At 37.7% G+C, this 20,132-nt stretch overlaps 1 protein-coding gene across 5 annotated transcripts in view; it reads left to right on the top strand.

Annotated features, from left to right (window-relative positions):
- CABIN1 (calcineurin binding protein 1) overlaps positions 1–20,132 on the top strand; it is a 117,299-nt gene that overhangs the window by 51,001 nt on the left and 46,166 nt on the right. For all 5 annotated transcript variants that reach the window (XM_026859583.1, XM_026859579.1, XM_026859580.1 and 2 more), the window contains exon 29: positions 2,137–2,250. In XM_026859583.1, coding sequence (XP_026715384.1) covers positions 2,137–2,250 — 114 coding nt within the window. The remainder of the gene's footprint in view (positions 1–2,136; positions 2,251–20,132) is intronic.

Raw genomic sequence — 20,132 nt, 5'->3', positions numbered from 1 at the left:
AAATTTGTTTAGACTGGGATTTTATATTTAAGCTTTATGGTGGCAGCTTTCTTAAGGTTTTTGTTTTCCTTTAATTTTTATGTGATAGTTTTAACTGTAAGATTCAGATTGTCACACATTAGGCAATTTTTTACTTTTGTTTTCACACTGGGAATTTACTTATGTTTCTGTTGACTATGATTGGCATAAAATAAAGTATTTATGTGACTGGATCTTGGACGTTATGATAGGCTTATTTTTGCTGGATTCTGATTTTATTCAAAACAGGATGACTTTCACAGAATACAAGATTTTTGTAGGTTCTTTGTGTTGTAATTTCTTCTGCATGTATTTCAAAGTGGTTTGCATGCTTAGGTTAATAGAATTACAGAAATACATATTACAAAAGAAGTACTGTAGGAAAAAGTTAGTGTACAATTAAGTTTACATACTTTGCTTTCTTCAATGATAATTAAATTTGACACTCAGTGATAATTATTAAATTTACTGGTTCCCTTGAGTAGCCAGGAAGTACCTTGTGATATTTATGAGTGAACATGTATTTGTTCCGTATCAAAAGAAAGCTATCCAAATCCCCTCGACTGTTGTACACTGTAATCAGGAAGGTCCTGTGTAAGTACCTTTATCAGCTCTCTGAATTGAAGGATTTTTGACATCCGTAAATATCTGGTTAGTATTTTCAATGTTAAACTCCCTTGCACATGAATCTGTAATCAGCGTTTTGCTAGAGGGGATGCTCTAGTTCTCGTAAGACATTGGAGATTTCTGCATGATTACTGTTACTAGGACAAAAGCATTTATGACTGAGCAGGGCTTTTAGTGTTTCACCAGAGTTTTGTAAAGAAAATAATCTGGAAAGCAGGTTAAGAACTTTGCTGATACCATACCCTCCCAAAAAAAGGATATTACAACTGGAATATACTTCTTGGACAGACATGATTTAATTAAATTCATGATTCTCAAAGGGGTATTTCTAGCCCACAGAACACAAATCAGAGTTCAACATTCTCATTTGTCTCTATGAACTAAACATCTTCCTGTTTCTTTTATCTGCTCTTAGTGAAGCTGTCTCCAAAAACACCAGTCTAATGCAACTCAAATGCTACTTTCTAGTACTGAAATAAATAATGAAGCAGAGCAATACTTCCATCATTGAAACCTTACAATTAATAGTTGTCCCATCTGTTAGTAATGTTTTGCCTGGAGCCAACAGCTGTCCCTAGTTCTCAACTACACAAGAGATGTTCATGCCTTGAACTCTTGAAGGGATAGTGCTTTTATGAATTTTTGATTGTTGTCTATCACTTAGTCTCCTACTGATACTTTGTTAACTCACTGAGTGCTATTAACCAAATTTTATGACAGGCATGGAATTTTCTAGAAAATTTAAGTGCAGTTACATGGAGGGCAATGGCTGGGTAGAGGTAAAAGGCCTGAATTTACCACCCCACTAAAAGAAGGCTGCAGTTTAAGCCTAAAGTTTGCCTTGTCTGTTAGGCCTGGGTGTGGGCAGGTATGCCTTGCAGGTGGTTAGCCCTAGGGAAGAGCTGAGGGGTGGCTTCCAGGGTGTGCGTGGGGGAAACTGGAAGGATTGCGGGACAGGGGAGGCAATGAGGGGCCTGGTGTGTGGAGTAAGGCTGCTGGATACCCAGGACAGTGAGCTCCACTGTTTGCTGAGAAACTTTATATTTTTATATAGAACTTACTTTATATTGAGCATTAAAATGCAGCTTTTAACAAAAAAATTACGGTGTTTTAAATATGTGTATAGTTCAGGTTTCTGTACGTGATAAAGAGTGGATCTCAATGGAGTGAAAACAGGTTAAAAAATAACAGACAAGAAAGCAAAACTTGATTATATTTGAGTCTGGGTTCAGCAGCTGTAGGGGACTGACTAGTCTGCTGGGGCTGATCAGTCTGGATACTTGCTCTGAGAAACAAGCTGGCTTGTCTCTCCTGAGGGATGTCTTCTCCAAATCACGTGTCTCTACAAATACTGTCAGAACAGCAGCTATGTGGAAAATGAGAAATGATAATGCAGGTTAATAAATAAAAGCAAGTGAGCGCTTTGCACTTCTACCTGTGGTGTTGTTTCTGTCCTCCGCCTGTAACTCACCGGGCCTGTTTCATCCACAGAACTTGCAGTGGGCCCGCGACGTGCTGCTGGGCAGCGGGGTCCCCTGGCAGCAGCTGAAGCACATGCCTGCACAGGGCCTCTTCTGTGAGAGGAACAAGACGAATTTCTTCAACGTAAGTTTATATAGCTGATAAACACACCCGTACTTTCTCAGCCATCATGTTAACACCTGTTTCTCATTTGGAAGGCTCGCGAAGGGGCAGTAACGTGAAATTCGGCAAAGCGCATTAAACAAACCATGAGCAGCTAAAGGAAAGGCAGAATTGTATTATGTTGTTACTGCAACTTTCCTCTTTTGAAGGGAACCACATTAGAAGGATTATTTCTGATGAGCTTGAAAACATGGGGAGAGAAGCACCAACATTTCTGTTATGCATCATTTACTTGATGGTTGAGCTCTCTATAAAAATTCTAATTCTGTTGATCTTAATTATCCTCCTGTTTACTGTTTCTCAACTAGACTTGTGCTTCTCATGACAAAAAAAAAAAAAAAAAAGGTCTAGTTGCTCTAAGAATTCTCCAGAGTTGGAAGGAGCTTTCCTGTATTCATTTGCAGTGTGGTTCAGCAGAAAGAGTACTTCCAAGTCCCATAGTGTAGTAGCAGCAGCGTCATAAAGACTGTCCCTGTGTCTGTGACACCTTCTAATCCACAGGGGCAACTGTGCCTCTCGGTGCCATGGGACACAATACTTCTGAGACTTAGATGAGCATTTATCTATCAAATTCCCTGCTGTGATGCGACTTACACTGCTGTTGTCTTCAGTATCTCTGGCTTTTCTGTGGTATGTTCTAGGGTTTTGTGCCTTCTGCTCTCTTGTGATAGGATTCTGTAGCTGTTTTGTAGCTTGCAGTGTGTTGAGAACCTGGAGATGTTGTGTTTGTCTTTCTGGACTATGTATCTATTACATGACTGCCTGTGATCGTGATGACAGAATTTATGTCTCTGCCTTCCCATCCAGTACTTCTGTTTTAATATTTTAATTGTGAAATTTATTTCCATTTTATGTCTGTTACCATCTATCTTAATTTTTGCTGTATGTCGTGTTAATTAACACATCTGTGCAAACTTCTGTTAAGTATAAGGTAAGTGCTCTTCTCTCATTATAATTCCTCAGATGGGTTGAACAACTAAGGAATACTGACAGTGGTTCAAAACTGTATCACGGATTGGTTTGCAAAAAGAGCTTTATGTCATTCCATCTTTCTCAATAGGTTTTGATCAACAAATACTGTCAGCCTGATAGGATATAGACCAAACAGTTGTGACCTGATTGATGACTTCATGGCTTTGTTCTGGTTATTTCCCTGCAATATCTTCCTGCTTTCCCTACAAGAATCCTGCAGTGTGATTAACTCTTCAGGCTGGTGAATACTTTGGCTCAGATCCAGATAACACAAACATTCTCGTAGGAGTTAATGAAATTACTCAACATGCTTCAAGTCGAATGTGAACTTTGCATGATCGAGGCTGACTTGTTCATCACTGCAGTGTTAAGTGTCAAGAGTATCCTATGTTTTCATGTATGAGGAAGATGAGCCGCAGGGAACCGAGCAGTGTGTATAAGGGAGTGTTTCTACTTGAAAATGTGAATTATCACATTAAGAGAGATCAGTAGTTGACCTAAATCATATCTAGTTTTTGAGTGCTAATGCTAGATAATTTAATTTAAAGACAGATTCCACTGTATTCCTAAGTGGATGTTTCCAGCATTATTTCAAACCACAATCATTCCTTAGTCTGCATATTGATCTTTTTATACTTTGAAGGATGACAAGTGCTAGTATAGATACCACACAGCTGTAGTATAGATACTAGACAGCTGTATAATAATTCTACTTTGTAAATAAACAAAAACTTTCCCATAATTTAATATTGTTAATTTTCTTTAATAAGAAATTAATAACAGATAACCTTTAATAAAAGGTATATGCTAGCCCAGTGCAATATCAGCAATACTGTTAGAAAAGAGAGGTGATGTGTGAAAATTACATTCTCCATTTGAACATGGGTCTGCCAACAGACAAAGACAGTGTTGGTGTGGAGTCCCCTAGGTAGACAGCTGCCTCTCAATTTCAGTCTGGGGACTCAACTCCTGTGTGTCTCAGATATGGTGATAGTATAACTAGCACATGGAGTGCCTCAGACAGCAAAATAACTTGGTGAAGCCTTTGTGAAGCCTTGTGAAAAGTACTAACATTCTGACTTGTTCCTGCATGCATGTAAGTTAGTCTTCCTGTTAACAGGTACAGTGTACATTATGAGTTTAGCATGGTAAAATATTTTGGTGGTCTCATTTTCTACCCAACTATATTTTCAAAATCCTTTTCAAGTAACACTCTGTGTAGAATGTGTGGCAGTAGTCCAGTACAGATGACACAGACATAGCACAGTGAGAAAATCCAGATCCAAGAGAGAAAGGGCTACAAGTGCCCATGAAAAAAAGCTGTTAGTGTCATCTGACATTCCAGAATTGGACAAACCTAAATCTGTGAACAACTTGGGAAAAAATCTCTCAACACTGCGTTGACCTTGTCTGGGTTAAACCTCAACTAGTTTGTTCTCGTGCAAAGCTCCTAGCCAGGCAGTGGGTAAGCAAATGTACTGCACCATCTGGGTCAGTGCTCAGAACACAGACTTGTGTGTCATCCATCGCATACAGATGGTGTTACAGCCCACTGTCCCAGCTAGTGTCTTCACATACAGAGTTGGGTGATAAAACAGAAATTATTTTGCTCTACAAAAGTAAGTAGTTGCATCTAATCTTAGAAATTAAATGGCCAACCTTAAGATTTTCTAAGCTTATTAATGTCATCCAGGGTTCTTTTCAACAGAAACACTTTGCCTACGGTGTTTATTTGTTTCCATTAAATATATTTGGGTTTAGTTTTGAGAACTCTAGCCTTCGTGATCCAAAAGAGTTAAATGAATGGCTAAGTGGCTTTCTGTAGATACTTTAATATTGAAATACCTTTTTCTTCTGGAGCAAGTAGCACTAGTGTTCTTAATCTCTTGTACGGAAGATTCAGGGTTGTTGAAATTATAGTTGACTCAATTTTACAAGTACAAACAACAGTGTGCAAAAGAGAAAGCTAGCAGCTCAAAGACAAGTAGGGACTGTGCCAGCCTGCTCCTCCCAGACATTTTATAAATAATGCATACTCCTAGTAGAATTATTTATGAAATGTTTATGACAGCACTGTATGAAAAGAAATAAACCTGGGTAAAGCTGTCTCCTGTTAAATTTTACTGCAGAACTGCTGGTCTGAATCTGTGTGTCATGGTCTTTTGTCTAATTTGTTAGCTGTCACTCAGATGCAACTGCAGTCTGTTTGAATTCATTTTTTACTGTCTTCAGAATGAGCAAAAAAGGCATATTCACTTAGCCCTCATTTCTTCTCATTTCACGTATTAGAATAATGTCAGGATGCACAGAACTGCCCTTTTTCAGTTCTAAGAAAAAAATGCTTACTGTATTATTGTACCTATTCATTTCCCAAACAGAAAAGAATGGCCCTGATTTTCTAGGACCAGAGGTTTTTGCATGTTCACAGCTCTGCTAGTGATGGCAGTCATTGTACAAATGACTATTTCAGTTAGACTTAGAGGACTTTAAGCTGTGTTCCCATAAATGAATACCAAGTCTTTTTTGTTTGGCCAGCTACAGATTTCTCAAGAACCTACATGTACAGGTACTCTCTGGCTCTTCTCCTTTATCTGTGTGTGTGTGTGTGTAAATATATAGATTTTTTTTTTTTAAAGAGGTCTCCAGGATGGTTTCTATAGTAACTAAATTAGAAATTAATTCACCAGAAGAAAAAAAACCCCACTGCTTTATATAGTCAGACACTTTTTTATATATTCAGATTTTGTGCCACTATTAATAAAACAAAGTTAAACTTTGTGCACAGATGATGGGTATTCATCAGTCTGTGGGTGGGTGGTGATTGTGAAAGAAGCATTTTGATGGTTGAGCTCAGTGTACCAGTAACTTCTCCATATGGTTTAATATACAGTATTTGTAGTTTCCTGGCACATCATCTGTGGTGGTAATAATCTGTTGTAATAAAGATCTTGATGTCCATCTTTGGTAACTGTTCCCCCATATGAAAGCTGTCCATGCACACAATATGCTATAGTGCAGACATCCATGTGCATGAAGTCTTGCTGCAAACTGTTAAGGATAATTGTTCTATTTTTAATCCCAAAAGAAACACAGTATGTTTATTCTCTGCTGTATCCCTGAAGCTCTTCATTCTGTGGTCTGAGTAAGCAGGGTCAAATTAAGATAGCAGCATTCACTGGGAGCCAGAAGCTGAAAGATAGCAGTGATTTCACTTTAATTTGCCATTGTTCATACCAGGTTTGACGGCACTGGCAGACTTCTGCTGTGCAGAACTACAAGTTCTGGACACTAAGCAGTTGAAGAATAAAATATAAAGTTTGGTGCTGCAAGTTTCTAGACATATTTCTTATTATCACATGGTGATGACCACTGGGTGCTTTCTCTGTTTCTCTCCCTATGAAGCAGGTTCTTTCTCTAGTTGTGTTTCAGATTGAGAGTTATGTCTCTTTGTCTTACCAGAGGAAAGTTGATTCTGAAAAGGAGAGCAAGGGCAATGGCAGACTCTGTTTTGGGATTCTGTACCACCAGAGCCATACAGATGAATTTGAGATGTAGGAAAAACGGCTGTTATGAAGTCCCTAATATAGGGGACTATCTAAGGGGAAAAAAAGGCATGATGCCTCAGCTTTCCTGGAAGCTGGGCAGTTATATCAAGGAAGTTACATTATATGCCTCAATTCGGTTTATACCTTCCCTTAGACATACATTACTGGTTGCTGTCAGAAATATGACACTGAGTGAGTACATGGGATTTTGTTTCTCTCCCAGTTTCTGAAGTGTAATCTCAGCATTAATGATTCCCATGACTTGAATTAAAATGAAACATTTGTTACAGAATTTAATGTCCCTTTTAGAGATAACTGCCTGTATATCATCTACGGGAAGAGGGAAGTCCATTAGGGTGGTCTGAACCTATTCTAGCCATCTGTTCTGCCTAGGCTGAGGTTGCTACTAAGGTTGACCTGATGAACCCCCAAATACCACACAGGCCCAAGGTCAGCTCTTCCAGGCTGATTATGGCAACTTGACTGAAGCCTCAGGTTCACTGTTTTCTACCATGTACTATAAAATCCTGAAACTGGAGGCATCAGCAGACTAAAATCACTTTCCTAGAACTTTTACTGCTCTGCTTTCCTTCCTGTCCTTGGCTGGTGATAGATCTGAGTTACTCTCCTCCTGCTCATAGTTGGTGTGTGTCTTTTCAGTTGGCAAGTGTACTTCCAGCTCCTAGACATCTGCTATGTGGAACATGAGTCTTCTGAGAAAAATAGTGCTATTTGAATCAGATTGGGGGAAAAGAGAGAGAACTTGAAGAAACTTACTGTGTATCCATGTGAGTTAGGATTGTGTCTCGGTGTGGTGAGAGTTTGAATTTAATCATGTATAGGGGCTCTAAGAGAATTAATGGTTATATTTTAGCTTGATCATGATTGGTTGCAACATTTTAAAAAAATGTTGGTCTTTTTAGAGTTTCTAACACTTTATCTGAAAAGGATTATGAGAGGTTGCCAACTCAAGTTTAAAAAAAAAAAAAACCACAAATGACACCCCAGAAATCATAAGGGTTTAGGTATTCAATTTTGCCCTTCTTGCTTCTGAGTGTTTTGGATGCCATTTTTATGCAACCACAAAGGAACAGAAAGCATAAAGGAATGATTTAAAAAAAAACCCTTTTGATTCCAGCAACTAGATAACACTTGAAACGAGTTATTAGACTTAGTACCATTTAATAGGTTGTATACAAAAAAAGTGTCTAGAAAAGGTGACCTCCGCCATTAACACTGACCTTCTGTGTACTTGCATGAAACAAAATAATAACGTTATCACAGTGCCAACACATGTTAGTAGTTTAATATTTTTAGGCTCCTTTTTTTCTTTTTTATGCTTATGGTAGGCAAATGGGGGCATCTGATTAGAGGATGGTTAAATCCCTACTGACTTGAAAAGATTAAAGATAATTCCAACTTTTGAGGAGATGGCCATATTGTAGCCATGAAATATCTGTGTTTTCACTGTGCAGGAAATAAGCCCTGAAAGAGCAAGCTTTCTGCTTTGTAAAAGTGGTGTTAGGTCAATGAATTTCTTACTGCCAGCTTTCTACTGGCTGTAAAGTATTCAGATGTTAGGTAAAAGACATCTCCCTGCTATGTATTTTCTTGTGCTAGGAAGAGCAAGCTACTCTGAAACGATTTGACACTTTAGAAACCAGGACTGTCAGCAGTGCACAGGTGTGCTGTTGGAGGCAGTATGCTGCAGGGAGTCTTTGGTGCAGAGGTGCTTGTGTAAGTTGAGGCTGAGTGGGTCATCCACTACCTCTCCTTAAGAAGAGATAATGGGACCTTGCTGTACTGCATTGGAGATACGTTTGAGTTAAAATGCTGCCTGCCTGGCCTGCTTCCTCAGTAATTTTAACAAGTATTTCATTGCTTTTCCTACGTTCCTGAATAATGTCATTATAAAGCTATTGTTCATCTGTGTGAGGAAACCATTTCTGGTGTGGCAAAGAGATACTTGTGTGGAAAGCTGCTGAGGAATAAATAAAAAACCCTCCAGGAGGCCTTTCTGAGCCAAATGATTGTGTAATTCTATGCCTTGGTTTGTAAATACAGTCAGCTGTATAAATGGCAGTTATTTTATTGTTACAGTATAAGCTTAAGTTTGGAAGATTGAACAGTGAAACCAAATCAGTTTCTTCCCATCCTCTGTTCCTTGTTTTTCTTCCTTTTTGGTCTTCATTAATTTTCTCCATTTCCCTTCACTGTATCTTCTGTAGAGCAACATCACGTCACAGGTGTGGTGCTCCCAGCACCCATCACTGAATGTCCATGGAGCCACAGGATAGAGGAGCTGAAAAAATCATTGTGTCACCTGCCTACAGATTTAGGAAGACATATTTGCATTGATTAAATATAACTCATATATACAAGGCTATTTTTGCATCGAGTCTAGAAATATATTTTTTAAGGAAAGCTTACATTTTGGATAAGTTGGTTCACTAAAATGCACAATGAGGCAATAGCCTTGCCCTTCTCTCAAACCATGACTGACAGTAAATTTTATGAAAGTGAATGTATGGAAGAGAATTGATGTTTTCTCTGACTCCATTAAATTTACTGATATTAATGTCTGTGTTTGAAACAGGCAGACGTTTTCCATGTGGAAAAAAAAGTAGTTTTCAAGAATCTGCTTTCATAGCTTTTCTTGTCTAGCATGGTAAATAGCTTCTGCTGGGAGAAGGGGAAGTGGGAGATTGTGATACTAGTTGCCCCTACAATAAGAGCTAAAATTTCATTATTTATTTTCTGACTTTACCCTTCATTTGTTCTTTTGCCAGTAGCAAGCCGTTTTCCTTCTCTGCTCCCTTTTTCTTTCGCTTGTAAGGTTAATGTAATGCTATTTTAATTGGAAGAATGCTTTTAGTAGGTACAAAGGAGTTTGTTCTCTCATTCTGTCTCGCTCTCATGTGTGCTCAGTGTTATGCAATCTTAATACCAACTCTGAATATGAAGGTAAGCAAGGAGTTAAATGTGCAAGTGAACCTTTCTTAGTGATTGGACTAAGACCAGAAACCCAGTAAGCAATGAAGTCTTAAAGTTGCCTATAAAAAGCTAGATAACTTTTTCAACCTCTGCCCAACATGTTATTTACAGTTCTTCACTCCATCCTCTTGGAAAAACAGAACTCATCAGTGAAAAATGTCCGTCGTTCACAGAGTTTCTGTCTCAATATATACACACTGTTCTTTCTGGCTAACTTTGCAGGCTTCCAAGACCCAACTAGTAAAGATGCCAATAAATCTAAATCCCTGGAGATAGAAGCATGGGGTTTTGAACTGTCGTTAGTGCCAGTGGATATTAAACAGCTATTTTTTTCCATTCTGTTTCCCTAGGAAAAGTTTCTTCTTTTGTTGAGTAGATTAATTGCTAGACAAAGTTAAGCTAGAGAACAAATAACCTGAAATAAATGAAGATAGGGCTTTGTAGAAGAGAGATTGTTATGGAAGTTGTGGTGTGTTACAGGACATAAACCAGTCAGTTTTAAAGCTGGATCTTAAAAAAGTTTAACAGCAACGATTTATCCACTCTAAACAGTATTTGAAAGGTGCAAGCTTGCTGGAATACTGTGTGATGAGTGTCCTTTTACAAATGTGTAATGAATAAATCCATAATTTGATTTTTCCATCTGCCAGCAGTGTATCAGATATGAGTGGGAGAGCTACCTTTAGACACTTAATGGGGTTAGTTTTAAACTTAGGTTAGGTTATTTCCTTTTAAAAAAATCTAAATAGATTTTTTAACTACAGTAGGAGAGTAGAGTTTTAAAGGCGATGACCCAACAAATGTCTTTAAAATACATGTTTTCATATTATATGACTGCTATTCAGTTATCAGACTAGTTTTTGAAGCTTCTTACCATGAGTTAGTTATCATAGTTTCATCATAGAAAAGGGCAAGAATGGTTACGTCAGTTACTGCTGCATAAACAAAACAAAGCAAACAAAACAAGAAAAGAGTAAATTTGGAACCTTAGAAGAAAATCTGATAAAATTGAATCTTTTTAATTAACTGTCGTTAGCATTTTTTTTCCCCTATAAATTCCTGTAGCCTCTGATTGAAAGATTTCACATAACTTCTAATATCCATGTGTAGAGTTCACAAAAGAGTGTTGAACAGGCAAGTAGTGTGTATGTGTATGAAGTCATACCTAGTTGTCTTTAAATACCCTCTCCTTTTTTTCTTAAACTGATAGCATTACTCTGAGGAACATAAATTTATTGGATGTATAGCCACAATCAAGACATACTCAGAGCAAATTTCTTCAATGCTTATTTGTCAGGTGAAACTGTGTGTGATATAACCAAGATGAAATATGTTTTTTCTTGATGAGCTGTTTCTAACGGTTGTATGTTACGAGGATTCTGTGACATTAATCAGGGCAGTTTCCTCTTCAATATATTGAATTTTGTAGGTATTTCCAGGACTGCTTTTGAGGTAGCTATCAGCCTGTATCTGATCTTGTTCAGTACAGCACTCATCTGTTCCATATTCCAGGTATGACAGATTTTTTCATTCCTGTATCTTTCTGTGTAAAAATACCAATCTCACTCTGAAGGTTAAAGGAGCCAAATCACAATGAGTGAATACAAAACCAGCTACCATCAGACGAACAGCTCATACTACCTTTCTGAAACCTTGTGCCAATTTCATTCTGCATCTGTGATGGTTTTAATTTACCTGGTATTATGATGATTTATTATAACTTTCATCCTTATAGAAGGAAGAAAATTAATAGCAAAATTAAGTTTATTTTATTAAAGAAGCATATTTTGTGAGTAATATTCCTGGAATTACAGTTCTTAGCAGAAGGCTCTAAGTATTTTTTGTGGATATATGTTGCCTTAGTGTAAAAATGAAAACAGAAGAATGTGGGATGGGAGCAGCGTAATACAAGTCTGTGTGTACATCTGTGCAAGTGGATAGCATTTATAGATAAATATTTTTAATTTAATGGCTACAGCAGGATATAATTGGCCAAATTAAAAAGGTTAAAATTGAGAAGATAAGATGGCAGATGATGATAGGTAAGAATATGTTTTGTTGTGCAGTTGCTAGTGTGTGATGAACAGTTCACTGGCTGACTGCAGCATCACTGTGCAGAGTTTAGATGAAGATACTGAGGCAGGAGTTCTCTGAGTAATAGTACTCCATCTTTGGCAAAATTCCTAAAGTCAGAGGATTAAAAATGTTGAATATCGTATAGTGTTATTGTTCCAGACTGTTTGGCTCCTGTGGAGGAGGTAGGATTTCCTGGCATAATATGAACACTTTTGGAGTTTCCGTGATAGTTGCTATGTGAAACAGCAAGGGTTGACCACTGAAACAAGGTGACTTTCTCAGTCTCCTGAAAGGAATTAAAACAAAATATGATTGAGTGGGTGAGCGAAAGTACTGAAGTCCATAGTGGTCAGTATTTTAGCTTGCTCCTCTGAATGCTCAAATGTTTTACTGTGATCCAACAAGGGAAGTTCCTATAAGAGCTTGAGTAAAGGGTGGCTTATTTCCAGGTGCTTTATGACCTTTGTTCATTTCAGTTGCCTATACTTCATCTCCACCAGTTTGCTTACTCACCTGCTGTCAATATACAGTTTCACAAATTTGGCTTTTATGAAGTTGTTTATTTTTTCTATAGGTTAGAGGAAGCAAAATCAGAAAAAACACAGACTTTTCACTTGAAGCACTTCCTAACAGTTGCTCAAAATGAATTATGAATTTTAATGGCTACTTGGTTTGCTGACGCAGAATAAAAATCAGAATTGAAAACTCATGCCAGGTCATTTTCCATTTAGATCTTTATCTCTTCAGCTGTTCTCTGTGTATCTATTCAAAGAGTATCAGCACTTATACTATGATCTCCTGCTTAGTAGACTGAACTAGTGTGAGTCATTAATATAATGGTGTTGTCTTAAGTATTCAGATGTTTGAGATAATTTAATAAGCTTAGTGTAACAGCTAAAATGATTTCTGTTTACACATATCTAGTTTGTTCCTCCTGATAGACTGCGCTAAGGTTTTAAGAGTATGTGCTGGGGTTTGATGCTTGTTTTTTTTTAATTAATGGTATAACTATCAATTACAGTATGTCAGGGTCACTGAGCTCCAATTATTCCAGTGATACTGACTCTGAAGTGACTAAAGTATTTCCATTGGGAAAAATTCCAACAAACCTGAAGATAGGCCAAGCTTTTATGTCTGCGTAGCTCATCCATGGAGAAGTGTGTAGCCATCCCAGACTTCGTGACACTTTAATGCTGTCTTCTATCATGACCGATCTGCTTAATACAGAATACATATTTTATGTTTATAATCTGTGTGTGTATCACAGATAGTGGCAGATTCGGTATGAAAAAACCTTAATAGAATCATAAATCAGATTTTAAAAAGAAGTAGGGATTACAGGCCAGTATAGTTGTATAATGAAGGTGGGACTTTTGACGTGAAGACGGTGCAGTGGTTTCAAAGGCATTTTCTTTGTAGCGTAAGAGAAAATACTCATAATAGGAATGCAAGTTTGAAATAAAATGCACATGCCAATTACTTTGTAAGCTGAAATACTGACAATGGGATAAACTTAATCTTTAAAAATTATATTTGGTGATACATAAAAGTATTGTTTTCATGCCTGTAATGAAGTAGTTGTTCCAGCAGGCATAAAAGAAAAACATCTGACTTTGTTTGTTTGCCCTTAGTCTGACAGCTTTCTACTAAAGGTCTTACTGAAAATTACTTCCCAACAGGTTTTAGGTCAGGATATTTTCATTGTCATTTTCTTTCCAATAAACAAGAAAGAGAAAGCATTTTTCTGAATTAATTATACTAAGATAAATGTTGGTTTGGGGACCAAAAAGACCCACTTTAAATCTTTTAGTTTTTCGAGTAAAACATGCAACTACATATACAGACAAATTTTTTGAAAGTTAAGCTAATTGAAAACAAAGACTGAGATTCTGGAAGCTTAAGCTTTTACCAAATGTTTTTTTTAAAAAACTTTTTTTTAATAGTTGCAACAGGAAACAAACAATATTCCATATAGCTTGTAAATAAAACACTAAGGTATAAAAGTATTCAAAACCGATGAAAGTTGAAATTAACAATAGCTAGTCTTGGTTTTGGATTCAGACTTGTTTAGGTTTTTTTAATCTCATCAATTAGTGTTTGATTGGCACATTTATTTCTTGTTAGTTCTTCCTTTGCACAAATCTTGAAGTAAACATACTTCATCTTCTCCATATCTTTTATAACAAGATGTTCTTACTGCTTTGCAAGAACAGCAAAGCAAGAAAAAATATTTGTGTATAATTTTTTCATTTTAAGTAAATGAGAATTAACCAGTTAGTGCCATACACAGGAGGAATTACTCTTCAGACTTTGCCCCCTATAGTTCTTGTGGTCATTGTTTGTTTTTTCATCTTAACCGTGTAATAGTTATCCCCCCAAACAATAGTATAGAAGGAAAGAAGACATTTTTTGCCATTTCATAACTTGCCCTCAGTTCTTTCAGCACAATGGATCCATATATGTATGTATCCCAGAAAGGAAATACAGTTTTCTCCATCAGTGGAGGGAACACATAGGAAAATGCATCCTGAATACTTTGTCATGTCATCAGTAAAACTGATTCTGCTGGCAGTGATTTTCTTGTCTTGCAGGGATTAAACACAAGCAACAATAAAAGGACTTTTTGAGTTTTACTCTGAGTGTGTGCATGTGTGCACATTTATGTGGATTTTAGGAAAAAGAACAGTTACAATGTTTACATTGGTAAAAATGAAATAACTATTATTTTTAAATATATTAGGCAATAAAACTAAATTAGATAAGAAATGTTATCTTTAACAGTGGTTAACTGGCTAGAGGACTTAGTCCTACTCCTGTGACTGAATTCCAAAACCAAGATGTTGGCGAGAAGATAGTAAGTAGCACAATGAGATACTAATGCACTTTTCTTTGAGTGTATTCTTAGTTTATTCAAATGCCTTGTAGAAGTATGAAAGCTAAAAAATATGAAATAATACTTCTGAGTCCAGTTGCAGCTAATTCCAATCACAAAGAAAAGAGTGGAAATTGGCTTCAAGATGCATTTGCTCTACTTCACTGATGAGGGACTGCACAGTGAGTGGGTTTGAACTGGAGAAAGTCTAATGGCTCTCGATCAGGAAATGTTCCTGGGTTCTCAGCGTTGCTTGTTGCAGAATTTCAAGTGAAGAAATTTACAAAACCCAGTCTTGACTGCTTTGGAGATTATCAGTATCTGGGTGAGAAATTTTGGAAAGTCAGTTCCCATGCTGAAATTCAGAAATACCAACCACCATGTCATAAAAGTTATGATTTCAGCTTGTGCCACCTGGCACCCAGGCACTTAGGAAGCAAAAAGATTTGAATTAGGGAAGAAAAGACGAGACAGACAGACAGGACTTAACTGCCTTACACATTTCATGCCCAGAGAGTTCTCGGTGTCGGATTTAGACAATCAGGTGATGTCACCCTGCTGACAAAGTGTGGGAGAAAAGGGGAGAACAGTTTTAAGCAGAAGGGTGGGTTTCTTCTTTGTAAATTAGTAATTGGTGAGTATTGCTCTCTTTCTGAAATCTTTGCTAGAAATCATAGACAGTGTATTCTGGGCACAGCATTATTACTGTGACAATGTAGGCAGGTAAACCATTCACATGTAGGCCTATTTTCTGGGTTATTTTGTCACTGTCTTTTCAATATGTCACTTTACTCCCTTCAAAATCTGACAAGTCCCTGCTTGCTTTTTGTGAATAATTGAGCCAGAAAAAAATTTCCTGCCTCTGTATGTTCTCAAATCGATAAGGTAAAGCAAAGTGTCTTTCTTCCTGAAAACTTCCGTCTGAGAGCTGTCTCCAGCGGCAGCCTGAAGCTGACAAAATGAAAGGCCCACCAGGAGATGAGTCTGAATCTGAAGTCTTTTAAGTATGTGGGCAGCAAGGTGCAGACAGCAAGATGATATACCAGAGACTTCTGTTCCAAATCTCCTTTCAGTTTCTCTTACTCCTGTTGCTGCCTTTTGACATATTCCTCTCCTATTTTTTCATTTGCATTTATTCTTTCTTCTTCCATTTGCCCTTTTAAGAACAGCAGCTTAAATGTAGTATGTGGACAGTTAATTAGGTATTCTTTTACTTTTGTTTGTCTACAAAGACAGCATGTGGGCCATACAAATTGCAAAAATAATAGCTCTATCCATAGAAATTCTTGTTCTTAAGAGGAGTAAATTTATCAGGTATAAAATGATACTGAATTGGTTAAAATATTCTTATACAAAGATGCAGTTTTCAAGCAAGACAGTAATTGTCAGAAAGGACTGCCTTACCCTTACTCGTTGAATATTGAAGAGAGACAGGTTTTGAAAAGGAAAAAGTCCTCTGAAGGTCCAATTTGACACTTGCTGGTTTATGTTTCCCTTTGAAATTCAAAGGGAATAAAATTACCACTTAACAAACAAGAAATATAAACCTGTATATAAACAGGATAGCATCTTTGGATAACAAAATTGTTGAATATATGAAATGTGAAATTTTTTCTCACCTCCCTCTTCTTCACTCTCCTTAACCTCTGTCTTTCAGTTACCTACTGACTACTGTGTGGGTGTAACTTCAGTGCAGGTATGTTCTTGGGTCTGGTGGTAGCAGCCCATTCCGCTGCTCAGCATTAGTGATCTCCTCACAGTAGTTCCAGCACTGATGTAAAAGAGAAATTTGCCTGGAAAATACTTACATAGGACCACAAAATTTGCTGCTTTGGATTAGAATGGGTTTTCAAGGCAGATGTTCCAATCTGGTAGCTATTGTTATCTGACTGTTTGCAAGAAGATAAAAAATACCTGAGTTAAAGGAAGGAAATACTGGTACTGAAGGAAGAATACTTTTTAGTTCCTTTAGGACTTCCATTGCCCTGGAAACTTGAGATTACTCTTATCTCCTCAAGGGGGGGAAAAAAAAGGCCATCTATAAGTGAAAACAATGTCCTACTTCCTTAAAAACAAAAGATGGAATCTACTCTTTCTAAGTGGAAGTAGAGTTCATGCTAAGATTTATAATATGTATCCTCTGAACTGAAGAAAATAATGTGCAAGTGGAACAGAATTTCAGATGTATTGACCTTAACAAACTCATATGCTGTCTTCGCAGGGAAAGCTAGCACCCTTATCCTGACAGTGCAGAGAGGTCTGGAATCTTTCTGAACATTTGTTATTCACCCCAGAACATTTCATCGAGAAATCCCAGTGTGCAAAAGTTAAAAATGCTTAAAAGTGTAAAATCACTTCCATCTGGCTCCTAGCATTGTGGCACTGGAGAGCATGTGCTAGAGTTCACATCCTGTAGGTGATTCTGGCTGAGATGCTCCTGAAACTTTCTCTGGTTTTATTGATTTAAAGATATAGATTTTAAAAAAAAAAAAAAAAGGTGGGGGGGGAGCAGCATTTGGTGAGACTCTTAAGGAAACATGGAGTGGAATATAAACTTGTCATTTCTTAATGGTCTGGAATAGTGCTTTGCTGTCCTCCTTTCCCATCATAAATAACTGAAAGACAAGTACAGGACATGGTCTTTGAGGATTAACAGTGGCACCTAGGATAATTGTTCTTTCTCAGAGATGGTTCACTGAACTGAAAGTATTCATTATGAGTATTTATTTTTAAAAGGACGAATGTTAGGTCATCTTGTTGACTCTGGGAATGTTTCAAGTTCCCTGTAATTGCTCTGTCAGTCTTTACCATCCATCCTTCCTTGCCAAAATGCATGAAGTCGCATTGTTTTGTTCCTGTATCACCTAAATTAAGCTTAAAAAGCAGTAGATCTTAGCTGTTTCTACAGCCCTCCTTTGCACAGTGTCTCTAACAGGAAAATAGTGTATCATTTTTTACCCCTAATCAGCCATGAGACTTCAGTAGTGTCCCAAATACTGTGCTGTGTAAAAATAATTAATGAAAGGGCCTTTGACATTGCAGTGTTATGTCTGAACAAAGAATATGGGTGCAGTGGTGCCAGCCATCTTCTGCAGCAGCCATTTCTCCAGTGAGCCTGGAGCAGGTGGCCGCAGGAGTAGGACTAGCTAGGCCAGAGGTGTAGCTTAGGGGTGTGCTTATGGGTGCATATGAGTAACAGTTTCTGACACAAGTGCCAAACATTTACTCCCTCTTTGTGAACACCAGCTAAACAGTTTTATCTCTTCCTGCCACAACCCTACTGGATTCAGGGTGTCCCTGTGACATATCTCCTATATCCAGAATGTGCAAGTCCCATGATATGTTGCTGGTTCCCACAGGTACTGGAGATGGCACTTACATCTCACTGAGATTCTGTATTTTTTGCTTCAGGTAACTAAATTGGATTTCTTTTGCTCAGTAGCACCATAAAGTATGAACATGTTCATGTGCCAATAGTGCAAAATTCATTCTGCTTGTGCTGGTTCAGAAGCTGTAGTAATCTGCAATGCAAACCTAGGAAATTCCATAGTGATTAATAAAAATGCTGATTAAAAACTCTAAATTTAGAGGCAAATTTGTTTCCTTAATTTATGTTCATAATGGACCTTTACCAAATAATGTTTCTATACAAAAGCTATAATGAATCAGACATATAGTAAATATCCCAATTAGTGATATTTTAAAAATTTGCTTGTTTGCAAGCAGTTTGAAATCTAGTAACTAGTGTTGTAATTCTTGTTTACCTTTTATATCATTTAAAGATGTCTGTGTTCTTGTTGCTTTTTATGGTACCATGACTGTTCACTGCAACAGCTAAGAGGTGTTAATTAGAAAACAAAATCCTTACATTGCCATGCTTATGGCTTAAAGGTGTTTAGTTGTGCAGAACTTTTATATGACATAATTTCCAATCCAGTGAACATCCAGCCTTTGGGCTATTAACTTTAAACATTTTAGGATGTATTTAATTTCAGGTACAACAAGTACTTAATTTGCATAAATAAATGACAATACATAGGAAAAAACCTCCAGCGCAATAGAAGAGATAGGAGCTCTGCTGTTAACAGTGACTAAATGAGCAGATGAAAAAGGGCAGGTCAAAAAGAAGCCTATTTGCATGAATACATATAAAGTAAATATTCATTTCGGTTCTGTATTTAAAACACAAATCTGCATTATGCAGTCAAAAGAGTAAAGGTTAATGGATTTTTGAAGTGGTAGTGTCAAAACTGCATTGTTACTCAGTATAGAGTGGGTTATTGCCTTTGGTAGCAAGATATAAGAGGTGATGAAGATATGGGTTATTTTAAAGAGTCGTAATGCCCATAGTAAAATCTTAGCTTTAAAACAAAAAAGCTGATTGTTACAGTTTAACTGGACAGATAGACACAAGGTATTGTTGATTAATGTAATTTTATAACAGATAAATAGGATAGCTAAATTATTCTTTGGCTTTTTTTTCCAAGATGCTGTTAAGCATAAATGTATCTATATAAAGTATGCAAGTAGGAAGGGGCGAGGTGTATGGGGCTTTCAGTGTGAGAAGCCTAGAACTGATGTATTAAGAGGAACATGAAGAAATGAAAAGATGGGTAAAAAGTACCTCAAATGATGGGAAACGGAGATAATCTTAGCAACTGACTTCTGCATAGCACGTGGAGACTCGCAGTTGTGGAGCAGGCTATTAAACCTGAGGTGTTAGTAAATAGGATAGATTTTGAGCACTTCAGAGTAATCCTAGCAATCAGGAGGGGAAAAACCCAAAACATAACAACCCCCTGCAATGCTTAGAAATGCAAGGAGGATGTCGAAGCAACTGCCCCTGCTTGCAAAAGTGAAAGGAAGCCGTAAAGATAAAATGTTTAAACTTCTGTGATGACGGGAATCAGCAGCAGAGCCCGGATGAGTGGCTGGGAAAAGAAGATCAGTTTAGCTGTGCTGAACTCAGATTGAGAAAGATGAATCAAGAGAGTTTGTGAGGCAGGCTTAGACGGACTGAGGCTGGCAGGGGGCTGGTGCACGGTTTGGGTCTCTTCATATGGGATTGGCTGAAATAATCGAAATAGGGAGAGGGAAGTATGGGGGAAAGGACAAGGGCAGCCCGTTGTTTTCCCCTTCAAGTACTTTGAGAAGGGTGTAATGAGAGAGGTGGCAAAGGACTGGTGAAAGGAAATGTGCCACAGCCGCCCCTGTGCTGCAGGAGCTGGTGAGCAGTTAAAGCCTCGGACTGGGGGAGGGGACGGCGTGACAGCAGAAATACGAGGAAATGGTGGGAGCGGGTGGTCCTGCCCCCGGGTGAAAGGTGTGCGGTGTGCGGCGGCCGTGGGCAGGATCCCGCCGCCTCTGCCCGCTCCGCGCTCCCG

The sequence above is a fragment of the Athene cunicularia genome (assembly GCF_003259725.1).
Source record: "Athene cunicularia isolate RWA chromosome 15 unlocalized genomic scaffold, athCun1 chr15_part1, whole genome shotgun sequence".
Taxonomy (NCBI): Eukaryota; Metazoa; Chordata; class Aves; order Strigiformes; family Strigidae; genus Athene; species Athene cunicularia.
This window is presented reverse-complemented; position numbering and strand designations above follow the sequence as displayed.